The sequence below is a fragment of the Balaenoptera acutorostrata genome, chromosome 19 (genome assembly GCF_949987535.1).
Source record: "Balaenoptera acutorostrata chromosome 19, mBalAcu1.1, whole genome shotgun sequence".
NCBI classification, from domain to species: domain Eukaryota; kingdom Metazoa; phylum Chordata; class Mammalia; order Artiodactyla; family Balaenopteridae; genus Balaenoptera; species Balaenoptera acutorostrata.
In genome coordinates this window covers 63,366,158-63,383,894 of record NC_080082.1, presented here as the reverse complement: position 1 = coordinate 63,383,894, position 17,737 = coordinate 63,366,158, and the positions used below count along the sequence as shown (strand labels likewise).

The 17,737-nt window shown below is 44.3% G+C and overlaps 1 protein-coding gene across 1 annotated transcript; it reads right to left on the bottom strand.

The window, feature by feature from the left end:
* Positions 1 to 3,161: 3,161 nt before the first annotated feature.
* On the bottom strand, positions 3,162 to 16,422 carry FCAR (Fc alpha receptor). The gene is given in 9 exon segments (XM_057533743.1): positions 3,162 to 3,391; positions 6,127 to 6,414; positions 8,600 to 8,884; positions 12,990 to 13,025; positions 13,628 to 13,696; positions 16,020 to 16,060; positions 16,062 to 16,230; positions 16,233 to 16,301; positions 16,410 to 16,422. Coding segments are annotated over 9 exon segments (1,200 nt in total).
* Positions 16,423 to 17,737: the final 1,315 nt, after the last annotated feature.

Below are 17,737 nucleotides of genomic sequence, written 5' to 3'. Positions count from 1 at the left end.
TTGGTTATTTATAGTAATTCTTGAAGTTGATATGGAAATGGGGGCGAGTGCTATCCTCACATCACATGATAGTAATGATACTTTCCTCCTCTATTTTCTGCTACCGAGCTCACCAACTCAGAGTGGAACAGTTTATTCCAGCAGTGTGCAAAGATCTGAAGATAAAATCATCTTGAGAGGCAAGGTTTCTGGTAACCAGACTTGAAAAACATTTCCTATGTGTAGGCACTGTTCTGAGTGGCTGGCATCATTCATTCATTGAATTCTCATGATAACCTGATGAAGTTGATAGCATTTACTCCACCGTTTCCAGATAAGGAACTGAAGCACAAATAAGTTAAATAAATGCCATGTTTTATCCAGCTCATTAGAGGGGTTGGGTGATCATCTTAGGGGAATATGTTCTGAACCTGGAGTGTCTTCCCTGGACACCACATACTAAGGGCAATCATGCCATCCATTCTCCCTAAGTTTGTCTCTGGTTTCTCAGGTACTTCTCTGTATCTATTTAGTCCAGCTCCAGTTTTCACCTTAAGCTCACACCTGTGCTCCTAGGACTATCCCCTTATGCACACTATAAGCCCTGTTGGAGATGATGGATTTCAAGTCATGACTCAACCACTGAGGGTGTTACTAATAATTTAATCATTTTTGATACTTGAAGAAACTCAACTTGATTGAGATATAATTTACATACTATACAATTTACCATTTAAAGTGTAGAATTCAGTGGTTTTTATTATATTCACAGAGTTGCTCAACCATCATCATAATCTAATTTCAGAACTTTTTAATCACCCCCCCCCCAAAAAAAAAATAAACCCCTCCAATACCCACTAGCACTCACTGCCCAATACCCCCTCACTCTCCCAGCTTTGGGCAACCACTAATCTATTTTCAGTTTCTAGACCACAAAGAACTTTTTAAAAATTGTGGCAAAACATACATAACACAAAATTTACCATTTTAACCATTTTTCAAAGTTTTTTTTATTATGGTAAAAAACCTCCACATACATGAAACTTACCGCCTTTACCATTTTTAAGTGTACAGCTCAGTGGCAACTAGGACATGTACATCATCATGCAATCATCACCACCACCCATCTCTAGAATTTTCTCATCTTCCCAAACTGAAACTCTGTATCCACATAATCATATCATTATCCAAATCATACCATTTCTGAGCCTCTGTTTGCTCGTGTGACATGACTGTCAGATGATTGATTGAATTAAAATTGATTCAATTAAAATTCACAGCGTTACAGTATGCTCGCTCATGTAAATGAAACGACCAGCATAATGCCTAACGTAGAACTGAAAGTCATGTATCTGGGAAAATAATCTAAAAAAGAGTGGATATCTGTATATGTATAACTGATTCACTTTGCTGTACAGCAGAAACTAGCACAACATTGTAAATCAACTATACTCCGATAAAAATTAAAAAGAAAAAACGTAAAGTCATGGATTAGAAACCGCCGTACACCTTGCCCTTAAGCAAGGGGCTTATACTTAACTTAAATCAATCTAATACATAAACTGTCAAAGGCTAATGCACTCACCACTCAATGTCTGAAATAAAAAGGCGAAGCCGAATTTATTATTACTATAGTAAGGGAGAGTTATGCTGGCCAGACACAGTGTCTCTGAGCAGAGCCTACCGCTGACCCTATACAGGGTTTTTGGGAAATGTGGATTTTCAGGGGCTCTTCTGGTTTGAACGTTATCCGTAAAAGCATGTTTGTTCGAGGGAGTCTATTTTGATTGGCTGTCTCTCACCGGTGTGGTGACTGGAGTGAACCTGTTTCTGATTGGCTGACATTTAGAAGCAGGGAGCTGTCTGATTGGTGGAATGGTCAACGTGAGTGGTCATTGACGATGGGTTATAAACCCATTCTAGTGGCTACTTGTCATCGTGGCTACAGAAAAATCAATCATTTTCCTAGGAGCGCAGGACCCTTTTATTCTCAGAACCCCTTTTCCAAACGAGGCCCTACCATAGAGAAAACCACGTATGTGAAGCTAATCTTTTCCCTCTCTTGGAAACAAACTGCATTGCATTTCTCTGGTCGATTTGGATCTGATATAAAGACTCATTAGTCCTCCTCTGCAACTGTGGCACTTCCCTGTTGTTTATTTGGCTCAGTCACTAACATTTCCTTGTTTATCTGGCTCAGTCACTAACTTATTTATTCATGATCTCAATAAATATATCCAATACTTCATGTTTTCTAGACCTCATGATGCATACTACAGAAAGATGAATCGATAGACTAAGTAGCTTAAAGTGCTGAGATGATCCAAAGGAGATGCTTGTTCGGCTGCTTTCACAAGTCTGTTTACTTTGCATTGGAGGCATGAGACATTTTGAAGTGGGTTAGTTTCATAAGAACAGGAGAGTCTTCTTAAGAGTCGGAAAAGCATGTGTTAACGCACAAATGTAACTGTAGGGAAAGCTAGAAGCACAGTTATGTCGTGGAATATATGCTATGTTGAGTGGACAGTATTCATAATTAATTATTAGCATTCGTAATTAATGGAATTCTAGGTGTTAAGGTCTTCTATCAGGAGGATGTAACGGTATTTGGTTTTGCTGATAAGTTCAAGACAAAATGAATGTATGAGCCAGAACTTCTGTGGAGGAGGGGTGAAAAACAGTCAGCAAGGAGAATTGAGAATGCTTTGCATTATTTTTTTATCACAGGAAGAGTTAAGCAAAGATTATACTGATAATTTTTTTGAAAAATATTTATTTGGTTGCACCAGGTCTTAGTTGCAGCAGGTGCGCTCCTTACTTGCAGCTTGCTGGCTCCTTAGTTGCACCACGTGGGGTCCTTAGTTGCGGCAGGCGGGCTCCTTAGCTGTGGCATGCAAACTCTTAGTTGTGGGATGCATGTGGGATCTAGTTCCCTGACCAGGGATTGAACCCGGGCCCCCTGCATCGGGAGCGTGGAGTCTTATCCACTACCCCACCAGGGAAGTCCCTATACTGAGAATTTTATTACCAAAGTCTAGCAGGGTGGGCTGCAAATATATCAGATTCATATAAGAAAATACCATTTGATTGATTTGCAAAGGGATCCAAGCTTGTTAGTACCTCGTTCTCCCTTGTGTTCTCCACGTAGCTTTCCAGGACTCCACAAGTGCTGGCTCTTGTATTCAGTGCCTGGTGTCTACCTGGTGACCCTTTGGAGTTAGTCCAAAGGTCCATTCTGTCTGAGTTTTCTGTCTACTGCAGCTCAGTTCAGGCAAATCTTGCTGGTCTTCCTCGTGTGGAACCTGATGGCCAAGCCAATTTTCAGCCAGAATGGCCAAGAGAGCCACCAGGGGCAGCCCTGCCATGCCCATTCGAATCAAGTTCTCCATCGTGTAATCTTGGTTTGTGGTATCTAGAGACATAATTAAAAGAGATGAATGATCACTGGTCATGTTTCCTTCCATCCCATCCCAAGAGCCCTGGAAAGGGAGCTCATTTCCCTATTTGTGGTTTCACTGGGACCCCCTCCTCCACACGTGCATGCATTCATGAGCACCGTACTTTATATTAAACGTAGGTCCAAGGGTGTGGTTCCCCGGGGAGTCTTGTAAAAGGGGGAGGAGGTGAGTATGGGCATGCTGTGTTTGCTTTTCACTCCCTCCTCACATGGTAGTGTCACTGACTGTCTAATCATATCCCTGCAACATCTTCATGGATCCAGAGCCTGAAAGTCTCTCCTCTACGTCATCTTCACCCCACATAACAATGTGTGTTCTTTTCTCATTCATGACAAAGGGTACAGGATGGCTGGTATCTGGGAAGCAAGTAGGAGAAACATTTCAGATAAGCTTAGGGAAAATTTGGGACTTCCCTGGCCATCCAGGGGGTAAGACTCTGTGCTTCCACTGTAGGGGACACGGGTTCGATCCCTGCTCAGGGAACCAGGATCCTGCATGCCATGCCACCGAAGAAACAAAAAACAAAAACAAAACAAAACAAAAAAACAGAACGCAAAAACTTAGGGAAAATTTATCTCCACTATTGTGTGACCTTTCACTAGACATTTCTTTTCACTGAAACTTTAAAAAGATTTCTCCATTTGTTTTATGGACTTCATGGACCTCTATTCCTCTCAAGGATGTAATAAAATACTGTGAAATTACGATGCTCAGAAATCCTAGTAACTCTCTCCTGTTAAAATACAGAAATCAATTCCAAGTGGATTTGGAATTCCTAATTGCAAAGTGCAAAATGTTTCAAGTGTGAGAAGATAATACAGAAGAGGACCACCTTGATGTCGGATAGGAGGTGATTTCTAAAACAAGATACATCGATTATCTACTCTAAAGGAAAAAGCTAATAAATTCACCCCTCCTCCACTGTTGCCCAATTGTCCCTGCAACATTCATTGAAAAGACCATTCTGTCTGTATGATCTTACAGTGCCATGACTATCATATTTGCTTAGCTTGTAGAATGACTGGACAAGGTACATAAGAGAGACAAATGTGGTCATCCCACTCAGCAATCAGCAGTTGCTTTCCTCTGCTATAACTCTTTGTTTTCTCCCTCTGGGCAGAGTGATGCGTGCAAACAATATAAAAATGAAATTCTTTTTTCTTTTTTTTTTTTTTTTTTTGGACCATGCCGCGTGGCTTGTGGGATCTTAGTTACCCAGCCAGGGGTTGAACCTGGGCCCATGGCAGTGAAAGCCCCAAGTCTTAACCACTGGACCACTAGTGAATTCCCAAAAATGAAGCTCTTGATAGAGGTGTTTTTTTTTTTTTTTGGCTGCACAGCACGGCTTGTGGGATCTGGTTTCCCGACTAGGGATGGAACCCGTGCCCTCTGCAGTGGAAGCAACGAGTCTTAACCACTGGACCGCCAGGGAAGTCCTTTGATAGACTTTTTTTAGAGTCCTCCTCAGTCACCCACTCTGAGTGGATTCTAGTATTATAGGTTAGTTTCAGGATTCTCAGCTGCAACTAAGCATATGAAAAAGGAAGTGGATTCGTCAAAGGTTGTGTCTGGCATCTCCTATCTCAACGACACCCCTTAATGTGACTCCAAACGTTGGCCTCTCCTTTCTCATCAGACCACGTGTTTTCAAAGGACACTGGAGAACTCAAGGAGAGGATGTGAAAGTCAAATGTGATGTGGGTGAGAAGTGCTTCTTCTCTCTCTCTCTCATTTTTAAAAATATTTATTTTATATTGGAGTACATTTGATTAATAATGTTGTGTTAGTTTCAGGTGTACAGCAGAGTGATTCAGTTATACATATACATGTATCTATTCTTTTCAAATTCTTTTCCCATTTAAGTTGTTACATAGTATTGAGCAGAGTTCTCTGTGCTGTACAGTAGGTCCTTGTTGGTTATTCATTTTAAATATAGCAGTGTGTACCTGTCAATCCCAAACTCCCTAACTATCCCCCCCACCACCCTTCCCCCCTGGTAACCATAAGTTCGTTCTCTAAGTCTGTGAGTCTGTTTCTGTTTTGTAAATAAGTTCATTTGTGCCATTTTTAAAAAAAAAAAGATTCCGCATATAAGCGATATCATACGATATTTCTCTTTCTCTGTCTGACTTACTTCACTCAGTATGACAACCTGTAGGTCCATCCATGTTGCTGCAAATAGCATTATTTCATTCTTTTTTATGGCTGAGTAATATTCCATTGTATATATATATATATATATACCACATCTTCTGCTGGAGAGGGTGTGGAGAGAAGGGAACCCTCCTACACTGTTGGTGGGAATGTAAATTGGTGCAGCCACTGTGGAGAACAGTATGGAGGTTCCTTAAAAAACTAAAAATAGAGCTACCATATGATCCTTCAATCCCACTCCTGGACATATATCTGAAGAAAGACATGGTCCGAAAGGATACATGCACCCACCCCGGTGTTCATTGCAGTGCTGTTTACAATAGCCAAGACATGGAAGCAACCTAAATGTCCATCCACAGAAGAATGGATAGAGAAGTGCTTCTTCTCTCTTCGTGGTCCTCTGAGTAGTGACTCTCTGCTGCCCCACTGTTCTTTCTCCGTGCATCTCTTTGTATTCCTGCCTGATGCCAAGGCCCTGGGTAGCCAGCCAGAGCCCTGAGGAGGAGGACATACGTCTGGGCGGGGGTGCACTTACCTGTGACCACAAGCTCCAGGGCGTCACTGGGGGCTGACCATACATGAGGGCTGCCACTGTACCAACTGTAGCATGTGTAGATCCCTGAGAAGCTGAGGTTCACAGGACCCAGAATGAAGTCACCCCAGCATCCCCCATTTTGGTGCTGTGACAGAACGGCCCTTCCCTCCTTGCTCAGTGAAAATCCATTGAACGAGATGTGTGCTGAGCTGCACCGGAGGGAAACACTCTCTCCTGGCATCACCACAAGGCACCCATCAGTGGAGAGGGAGGGTTTGTCATACAAGCCTAAAAGAGCAGAGAGTGAGCTGTTAGCAAGATTTTGTGTCATTCCCCTGTATCCCCGCCACTCATGTTGGATCCATGCTAAGAGAAGCGAAGAAGCTGACATTTCCTGCTGCAATGGAATGGGAGGTGGTAACATCCCATTTCACTACTACAGGATCTATACTGTGTCCCCAGTTACTGTAGATAGAGCTGAGCAAACAAGCAGATGAGATGCCATCTTCGAGAGATAGCGAGCTAGTCTCTAAAGCCAGAAGTGCCACACGATTCTGTTCCCAATTGCAATGTGTGGGTTTCTCCCCACACCGCCGAGCAATTCTGAGACCCCAGCTGGGCATCCCACAAGTCAACTCAATTCTGACCCTCTCTCCCTGGCAGTAACGGCAGATCCCCCTTAGGGCTCCAGGTTTAGGGCTCAGTCCTACAAGACCGCCCCCACTTCAGATGCCAATCAGAAATCTAGGTTGTCACCTGTGCTTCTGACTCAATGGCTATAAATCAGAAGTTCCCAGGACCCAGTTCTTGGGTTCAATTTATTTGCTAGGGTGGCTTACAGAACTCAGGAAAGCAGTTTACTTACTAGATTTCTGGTTTATTATGAAAGCATGTGTCAGGAACAGCCAGATGGAAGAGATGCATAGGGCTTCATTACACAGGCAAGACTGATTAAGTCATTGGCCACTGGTGATTGATTCAACCTCCAGCCTCTCTGCCCTCCCTGGAGGTCAGGTGAGAGGTGGGTGGGGCTGAAAGTTGCAACTCTCCCGTGACTTGGTTAGTTCCCCTGGCAACCAGCCCCCATCCTTAGGTGCTTTCCAAAAGTCACCTCATTAACATAAACTCAGGTGTGGTTGAAAGGGATTTCTTATGAAAATGAAGACAGCTTTATTGCTCATCGCTTAGGGAATCCCAAGGGTTTGGGGAGCTCTGTGCCAGGAACGAGGATGAAGACCAAATATATGTTTCTTATTATAAGTCACAATATCACAAGCCATATGTTGGGGAAGAGAGGGAATGGTATCCAGAGAGTCTGAGGAGCTGTGGCAGGGGCTGAAGGATATTCTTTTTATTCTTTGTATAAAAAGAATAGGTAGGGGGCTTCCCTGGTGGCACAGTGGTTGAGAATCTGCCTGCCAATGCAGGGGACACGGGTTCGAGCCCTGGTCTGGGAAGATCCACATGCCGCGGAGCAACTGGGCCCGTGAGCCACAATTACTGAGCCTGCGCGTCTGGAGCCTGTGCTCCGCAACAAGAGAGGCCGCGATAGTGAGAGGCCCGCGCACCGCGATGAAGAGTGGCCCCGCTTGCCACAACCAGAGAAAGCCCTCGCACAGAAACGAAGACCCAACACAGCCATAAATAAATAAATTAATTTAAAAAAAAGTTTCCTCATTTAAAAAAAAAAATAGGTAGAAGAACCTGGAAATTCAGGATGCAACCTTCTAGAAACACAGGGTTAGGCCACCCTGAGGACAGAGCTTCAAACTGAGGGCTGGATGCATGCAGCAGGAGCGTAACTCCCCACTCCTTAGGTATGAGCTGCGTGTAGTGATTTCCTTCCAGATGGAAAGGGAGGGTGGGAGGAAGAGTCATGTTACAGTGGAGAAACCTGACAAACACTGTCTCAGCCAGGCATGCGAGCTCAACATCAACAGCCATATTCATTGGTATAGTATGTACGCTTACTGTGATATGATTGAAAATGGCACTGGGCCTTGGTGGTCTTCACCGTGATCCATAGCCCCTGTCTTATCACGAGTAAAACATCAGACAACTTCCGATAGTGGGGCATCCTGCAAAATACCAGAGCAGCACCCCTCAAAACTGTCGAGGTCATCAAAGGCAAGGAAAGTCTGAGAAACTTCCACAGCCAAGAGGAAACTAAAGAGACATGACAACTAAATGCAATGTGGGATGGGATCCCAGAATAGATGAAGGATGTTGGGTAGACACTAAGGAAATCTCAACGAACTTTGGCTCATTATAATGTATCAATATTGGTTCATTAATGGTAAGGGGTGTATCATACTAAAGGAAAATATTCACAACTGGGTGCTGGGTATATTGGAACTCTCTGTTGTATCTCCTCCATTTCCCTGGAAATCTGAAACTGTTCTAAAAATAGCATCTCTGAAAAAATAAGAAAGGAAAAAGACCTGAGGGTCAGAGACCGTGGACATAGCCTCACCTGTCACCACCAGCTCCAGGGCTTCACTGTGCACTGACCAGCTGTACTGTTTCATGTATCGGCACTGATAACGTCCTGCAGTATTTGTATCCATGTGTTTAATGACAAACTCAGCTGTCTTCTGAAATCCCAATTTGTTGTCCACCACTTTGTATGTGGAGTTTCCCAGGATCTCCAGTCGGTACAGGTAAGACTCAGGAGTTCCCCCGCACAGGATCTTCACAGACTCATTCCAGGGAATCAGAGAACCGGGCGTGGCAGATATGGTAGGACTGGAAAGAATCCCTAGAAGAAAATAGAGCCCAGACTCAGGTGGCCTGCCATGGAGAAACCGTACTTCTTTCTTTCACTATGGGGGGAACAAATAAATTAAGGTGTGATGCATTTATATTTCCTGCCTTTAAAATATTTTCTTAGTATTTTCTAATTGTGGTAAAATAAAATGTGTTACATAAACATAAAATTTACTATTTAAACCATTTTTTTGGCAAGGGAGGGGGAAGCTGGGGCGAAGTGAGAGTAGCATTGACACATACACACCACCAAATGTAAAATAGATAGCTAGTGGGAAGCAGCAGTAAACCAATTTTAAGTGCACAGCTCAGTGGCATTAATTACACTCACCATATCGTGCAACCATCACGACCATCTATTTTCAGGACTTTTTCATGATTTCAAACAAAAACCCTATAACCATTAAGCAGTAAGTCTCCACTCTCTCTTTCCTTAGACCCTGGTCACTTCTAATTGACTTTCTATCTCTATGAATTTCCCTATCCTACATACCTTGTGTCAGTGGAATAACACAATATTTGTCTTTCTGTGTCTGGCATATTTTACTTCGTGTAGTGTCATCAAGATCCATCCATGTTGTAGCCCATGTCAGAATATCTTTCCTTTTTATGGCTGAATAATATTCCACTGTTTGTATAGACCACATTTTATTTATACATTCATGTCAATGGCTATTTGGGTTGTTTCCACCTTCTGGCTATTGTGAATAATGTTGCTATGAACATGGGTGTATAAATATCTTGCTAGAATCCCTGCTTTCAATTTCTTTTGTTATATATATGCAAGTGGAATTGCTGGATTGGATATTTAGTTTTTAAGAACTGAAGGATTTTTTGAGGAACTGAATTCCTTCCTTTTTATATATATTTTATATTCAGGTGAAATTTACATAACGTAAAATTAACCACTTCTAACGTATGCAATTCAGTGGCGTTTAGTACATTCACAGCGTCGTGCAATCATCACCTCTGTCTAGTTCCATTTTCATTGCCCCACAAAGGAGACCCCATACACATTAATCCTACCCTCTCTGCAGCCCCTAGCAACCGCTAGTCTGCCAGCAGTTTGCCTGGTGTTTGGTCGCCGTGGTAATCCTTATGAACATGCAGTTCTGTGCTTCACTCTAACGTGAGGGTGCTGAAGCTTGGAGAAACCGTGCCCATTGCTCAAGACCACAAACTGAAGAGTGGTGCAATCTGATTTGGAAACTAGGACTATCTCACTCCAGCTTCTCTGCTCTTTCCTCTGCAGATGGGGGAGAGCTCTCTCTCCTGCAGCAGTTAGAGAATGCAGTGTGGGGGACAGCCAACAAGTGTCTGACGGATATGATGATTAGTTCTGTGAGAGAGGGCGGGAAGGCTGGGACTTGGAAACTCCCGCTCCGGGAGTGGCATTTAGGATGGAACGGGATTTGGAAATGTTTTGGGGGACCCAAAGGTGCTGGTTAGCTTCTTGGCACCAATGCATTCATACGGAGTGGCTTTAAGCGAGTGATTTTGCATGTTGAAGACTTCTGTCCTTGGCTTTAACCCCTATACAGAAACTAGCAAACAGGGGGAGGGACGCTCAGAATCTGCTGGTTCCCTTTGTCAAGGTGTATCCTCTATTTTAGACCTGATAGTGATGTGCTCAACTGCAGCTCTGTGAAGGGGGAAACAAGGGAGCTTGCCGTCCTCAGCAGGATTGTTGTGAAGCAAGACGAGCCCTGCAGGACTTCCTTAGTTCAGTATCGTTCACTCACCAATACCTCCATGTATTTGTTATTCCGAGATACACAGAGAGATACCTCCATTAACTCAGCACATTGTTTATCTACTATCATGGCTAAAACCGGTGGTGCTCAACAGGAGACAGGCAGCTTTCCCTTCCCGGGGACAATCTGTCAATATCTGGAGACATCTTTGGCTGTCACAGTTGTGGTGGAAGATACTACTGGCATGTAGCACGTAGAGGCCAAGGATGGTGCTTTAATATCCTATACTTCACAGGACTGCCCCTAAAACAGGATTATCCAGTCTCAAATGTCAATAGTACCGAGGTTGAGAAATGCTGACCTAAATAGACCCCTACCTTTAAGAACGATGGTGTAGAAAAAAGTCAGATATTAGTTTAAAAAATACACAAGGATGCAATTGTAGGTCATGATATATGGTCTGCAGTTCTTAAGGTGTAGAACTTGGAGATCTGATAACAGACTTGAGGGTTCAGCTGCTATGTGAGGATGAGTAAGAATTGCCCAGGCAGGGACTTCCCTGGTGGCGCAGTAGGTAAGACTCTGCGCTCCCAAAGCAGGGGGCCCAGGTTCGATCCCTGGTCGGGGAACTAGATCCTGCATGCATGCTGCAACTAAGAAGCCCACATGCCACAACTAAGAAGTCAGAATGCTGCAACTAAGACCCGGTGCAGCCTAAATTAAAAAAAAAAAAAAGAATTGCCTAGGCAACGTGGATAGGAGGCTTTGGAGCATTGCAGATAGACAGAAGGACAATGGGAGACATCCCCGAGTTAATAAGGTGCAATGAGTGAAGGAGAAGCTAGATTAAGGTCAGCACGGGTGAGGAGCAGAGAGAGTCAGAGGGAGAGTGGAAGGTGAGCTGGACAGGTGGTCACAAGCCAGGTGGGCAGAGCTTGAGAGACCTGGGCAAGTGGGTAGGTTTATCTGAAGATTGACTACTGAGGACCTGTAAGAGGGAGGTAAATATATTCGTATTTTAAAGACACAAATAATCCAGGCTACAGTCTTTAGAAGGAACTGGAAAAAAGAAGACATGGATGGACAAGGGATTACACCCCTTAGGAGGACAAGGTAGTTGGGGTGACAGAATATACAGTAGCAATTTAGTACTGCTTAGTGCTTGGTACTGTAGTAGTACAGAGGAATATGCAGATTCTGCAGGAGGGTTGGACTAAGGCAGTGTCCCTTTATTTTTTATTTTTATTTTGTAGCCCAAAGTCACATTTTTATTTGTAATTTAAGCATCCATTGTAGATAGAACTTGGCTTACTCATTGTGGAAGATAGGAGAGTAAATAAAATAAGTACGTCTTCTCAGAAAACCTTATGTTGTATCATTAATTAGCGTTAAAAAGTAATGAATCAGGACTTCCCTGGTGGCGCAGTGGTTAGGAATCTGCCTGTCAATGCAGGGGACATGGGTTTGAGCCCTGGTCTGGGAAGATCCCACATGCCACGGAGCAACAAAGCCCATGCGCCACAACTACTGAGCCTGGGCTCTAGAGCTCGCGAGCCACAACTACTGAGCTCACGTGCCACAACTACTGAAGCCCAGGCGCCTAGAGCCCGTGCTTCACAACAGGAGAAGCCACGGCAATGAGAAGCCCATGCACCGCGATGAAGAGTAGCCCTCGCTCACCACAACTAGAGAAAGCCCGTGCGCAGCAACAAAGACCCAACTCAGCCAAAAAAAAAAAAAAAAAGTAATGAATCAAGGAAAGTGGAGACTGGGTGGGGCCTTCATATAGAGTCCAAATACCTTTTTTTTCCCCCCATGATCACCTTCATTCTCATCATCACAGGTAACACACTTACCAAATACACAACTTACTTTATTTACATGGTTTATCTCGATTAAGCCTCACAATGATCCAATGAAATAGATTCCATTATTATTTTTATTTCTCTTCTATAGATAAAGAAATTGGTTCTGAGAGTTGAAGCTACTTGCATAAAGTTCTCTAAGGCAGTGTCCCTTTAAATGAAGCAAAGTGGATAGAACTGGGGAGAGTTAGGTTGTGAAAGCAAGTACATTTGATATAGGGAGGCTGTTGGACAATGGAAGATGGTTCCCGACTTTCTCATCCGTGCAGTCGTGAACATTCAGTAAGATGCACACCTCTGATGGCCAGTCAGCCTAACAGAGGCAAAGGCCAAATCCAGGTCTGAACGCGATGAGTTTGAGGGATTCCCAAGATACCAAAGTGAGGTAGAAGTTATGCAAGGGAAGCACAGCGGAGACAGCTGGAGCAAAGAATAAAATTGGAATTCATCTGGGCTCTAGACTATTTCTCCTGCTCTTCTATCCTGGAGCTGCCATGAGGATATAGGGGGGCTGGGGGAGACTTAGGGGAACACTTACCATCTTGTGCCTGAATCTTCTGGCCAGGACAGAGCACTGGAAGAGAGACATTCATGAAAACTCAATCTGCGAATTTCCAGTCTTTATTATAAATCACCCAACATAATGACATACAGTTGTCATTTTTTTTTAATGATTTTATTTTTTGGCCACACCACGGGGCATGCGGGATCTCATTTCCCTGGCCAGGGATTGGACCCACACCCCCTGCAGTGGAAGCGTGGATTCTTAACCACTGGACTGCCAGGGAAGTCCCACAGGTGACATTTCTTTCTTCTACAGCAGAAATAGTAAACAAGACTCATCTTTTAGTTTTATCCTCCAGATTCCAGCCCTGAGGCTCTCATCTGTAGGAACTCTGGAACCATCATGGGTCTCCAGACAGCATGGCATGGGTTGAATGAACCCCACAAGGTCAACTTGACCACTTGATCGTGGAGCCTTACAGGCTAGCATGGAGTTGGGACTTGGGCAGATGCAGTTACAGATACCTGGGCAAAGAGCATCTCTCCACTAAGGAGATAAGAATCTTCTCGGCAGCTCCTAAAATCGCTGAGTTCTCATGTTAAGAGAGACCTTGACTATTTTGGGATTCCCCCCCATCTTTCCCTCTAACCCACTTGCATTTGAGAACTCACCGAGGCAGAAGAGGGTGATGTCTCTGGGGGCCATGGTCCTGACACAGCCAGCCTCACCCCAGTCAGCCTCTTGTTGGTGCACATCAGCAGATGACAGATTCTCATGAGACAGTAAGAGCCACAGGAAGTATGAGAGCAGAGTTCCTCATCAGAGAATTTCTACATCTATTTCTCCACAGGAATGGTTCCTTCCAAAAGAACTTCATCCTGGGGAGCTCTTGGGTGGTGTCTAAGAGGAGATCAATCTTCCTGTTTATGTTTCATATGAGAAGTGAGTGTTTTCCTTAACCAATGTCTAATGGGGCTCAAATCCTTCTTTGGACAAGATCCCACATCTAAATGGAAGCGCTTGGGACAGGATATTAGATGGGTGCCGTACAGACAGAGAGATTTCTTCATTGATCCATCAGTCAAAAGCCAAGTGGCCTTGGCTGTTATGGATCCACCTGTCCTCCCCGGAATTCATGGACCAAGTTTGGGCTCAATCAGGCAGGCAGTGTACTCTTATGCTTGGGATTATCTCCATGCCGGCATGCAGAGGAATTTTTTTTCAGGAGGTATTCACCATCTCTAAAGAAAGAACCTCCTATATCTATATCTGTATCTATATTTAAACCTGTAATCTATAGATAGATGATGGATTGATAGAGAATATAGATTAGATAGATAGGTAGATAGGTAGGTAGGTAGATAGACAGGTGGACAGACAGATATACAGACAGATAAATTTGGTTACAGATACCTGGCTATCACTAGTTCTTCAAGTATGAGAAGTCAAATATTTCACATCAAACTTTCTACTGGCTGTCTCATTTTCATTGCAAGGCATCACTCTTTTTTTCAACTTTATGGAGATATAATTGACATAACATTGTGTAAGTTTAGGTGCACAATATGTTGATTTGATACACTTCGGTGCCGCAAAATGAGGTCCACTGTGGCATTAGCTAATGCCTCCACCACCTCACATAATTGCCATTTCTTTTTTTTTTTTTTTTTTTTTGTGGTTAGATCTACTCTCTCAGCAACTTTTAAGTATAGAATACAGTATCGTTAATTATACTCACCATGCTATACATTGGAGCCTTAGAAATTATTTATCTTTTTTTTAAATAAATAAATTTATTTTATTTATTGATTTTTGGCTGTGTTGGGTCTCTGTTGCTGCGCACGGGCTTTCTCTAGTTGCGGTGAGCGGGGGCTACTCTTCATTGCGGTGCACGGGCTTCTTACTGCAGTGGCTTCTCTTGTTGCCGAGCACGGGCTCTAGGTGCACGGCTTCAGTAGTTGTGGCTCACGGACGTAGTTGCTCCGTGGCATGTGGTATCTTCCTGGACCAGAGCTCGAACCCGCGTCCCCTGCATTGGCAGGCGGATTCCTAACCACTGCACCACCAGGGAAGCCCCCAGGTTCATGTTCTTTTTGACAAATCAGAACCCCTGGTAGGAGGTAAAAATTAAGCAGTAAGGCAGGGACTACAGCACCACTCAGTGTCCATCCAGCCTGTACCTGTGGATGGGGGGCAGGGCAGGGGCTCATCTCCTGCCATGGCCGTGCCTTCTCCGTGGTCCCTGCTTCCACGGGGCACCCCTGAGACTGGCACTGTGACCACCGCCCCCTCCTTATGTCACTCCAGCCTAGTGGTGGCACCAGCATCCTGCCCTTACCTGTTGCTGGGTAGTCTCACTTCCCCTGTTTGGTTTCCTAACATCCTTCACCTGGATACCTGTATTGGTTACGTATTGCTGCTGTAAGAAATTGCCACAAACATGGCGGCTGAAAAGAACACAAATCTATTATTTTGTAGTTTTGGAGTCAGAAGTCTGACACAGGTTTCACTGGGTTAAAATCGAGGTGTCAGCAGGGCTGTGTTCCTTCTGGAGCTCTAGGGGAGAATCAGTTCCTGTGCCTTTTCCAGCTTTGAGAGGCAGCTCGAACTCCTTGTTTCATGACCCTGTCGTCTGTCTTCAAAGCCAGCGCTGGTTGGCGGAGTCTTTCTTACGCGCTCTCACTCTGATGCTCAGTCTCCTGCTTCCTTCCTTCTCTTATATGGACCCTTGTGATGACACTGAGCCCGCCTGGATAATCCAGGATACTCTCCCCATCTCAAGGTCACCTGCTTACCAACCATAGTTCCATATCCAATTTCGTTTCCCTTGGAATGTAACATGACACATTCATAGATTTGGAGTATTACGATGTGGACATCATGGGGTACAATTATTCTGCCCACTATAGTACCCAGTCTCCTGTATTAAATACTCTTTTATCTAAAATACTTGGAGCATTTCCTGTTGTTCTGACTGGACCCTGACTGACACTTCCACCAGAAAACTTTGGGATTAAGAAGATTGGCTCAATGGGTAGCCATTCCGGACAAGAGCTCTCTGACCTGTGACCACAATCTCCAGGGGCTCGCTGGGTGCTGACCACACAGGGGAAGTGACTGTAATAACCATGACATCTGTAGGTCCCTGCATGTGCTGAGGTCACAGGGCCCACGAGGAAGCTGTTCTGAAATAGTATGTCTGGGAGCCCAGGGACATGGGCTCCGTCATCCTGGTACAGGCTGAACCTGTCAAACCCGAGATGGGAGTCTACTGAAGAGTCACATGCTGTCCTTGAGGAACCACGGGGTTTGGCCAGGCTGACAGGGAGGGCTTGTCCTGACCACCTGGGGGAGAAGGAGGCCCAGCTTAGAGAGGAAAATGGGGAGCCCCTTCCCCTCCCTGTGCTCAGAGGTTCCTCCTCCTTCCCACGTCTCTAAGGCTCCTTTCCAAACCAGGGGAACCCATGCCCCTTGGAGATTCCTACACCACAGAGACATGGCATCTCCTACAAGAAAAACATCTGCTCAGAACTTTGAGCAAGTGCCGACTAGCGGACCCTTACTAGATGTTGATAATGTAAAATTAGTTGCATAAAACAAGACAGAGTAGACAATGAATAGAAGAATAACCTGCGTTGAGTGAAATGATGTCAGCTCACACGAGAAACACATGACACGATGGAACCTACAACAGAACATCCTGGAATCTCAGGGGCATGGTATACGGTTCTCCCCCTCTTCTGAAAGCAGGACAGCAGCAGTAGTACTCTGCAACGCCTACCCTCATGGAACTGCTGGAGAACTTGAGTTATTGCCTTGTCCTCATATCCCCATATACCCCCATCTCCCTCTTGCGTCTCCCTCCCACTCCTCCTATCCCACCCCTCTAGGTGGTCACAAAGCACCGAGCTGATCTCCTTGTACTATGTGGCTGCTTCCCACTAGCTATCTGTTTTACATTTGGTAGTATATATTATGTCCATGCCACTCTCTCACTTCGTCCCAGCTTCCCCTTCCCCATGTCAAGTCCATTCTCTACGTCTGCATCTTTATTCCTGTCCTGCCCCTGTATGCTAACACATATGTATGGAATCTAAAAAAAAAAAAAAAAAAAAAAAAAGGTTCTGAGGCATTTTATTTTAAATATAGCAGTGTGTACATGTCAATCCCAAACTCCCAATCTATCCCTCCCTCAACGCTGCCCCCCTGGTAACCATAAGTTTGTTCTCTAATTCTGTGAGTCTGTTTCTGTTTTGTAAATGAGTTCATTTTATACTTCATCTTTATAAAATTTTACAGAATAGTTGTTGTTGCTGTCGTTGTTTTAACTGAATAGTTTGAAGTACCAACTGGCAGATTTTCTAGATTTGCTTCAGTGGAATTTCAGAAAAAGGATGATAATGATTTGCTATCCAGTATGTGCGGGTGAGTACAATAAAATCTCCGGAAATGGCTGGATAGTTACAATAGAGTCCTAGAATAGCTGGGAGATTACTAAGTGGTTGTGGGATTTTGAAGACCATCCTACAAGTCTTGAGACTCCACTGTTAGCCTCAGAGCTGGCGGGCTGGGTTTGAGGAGAAGGAAGAGTGTCCATGGAGACACCCCTTTAAAAAGAGGTCCAGGTCCTTGCTTTGTAACACTCTGTGTGCTCAGAGCCTGGGGCCAGGTCAGGTCTCAGCATGGTCTTGGTTTACATTGAGTTCCATTTAGACACTGGACTCAGCAGAGGAGGACGTAGGGCTCAGGGAAATGGGAGAGAATATTCTCTCTGAGAGGGT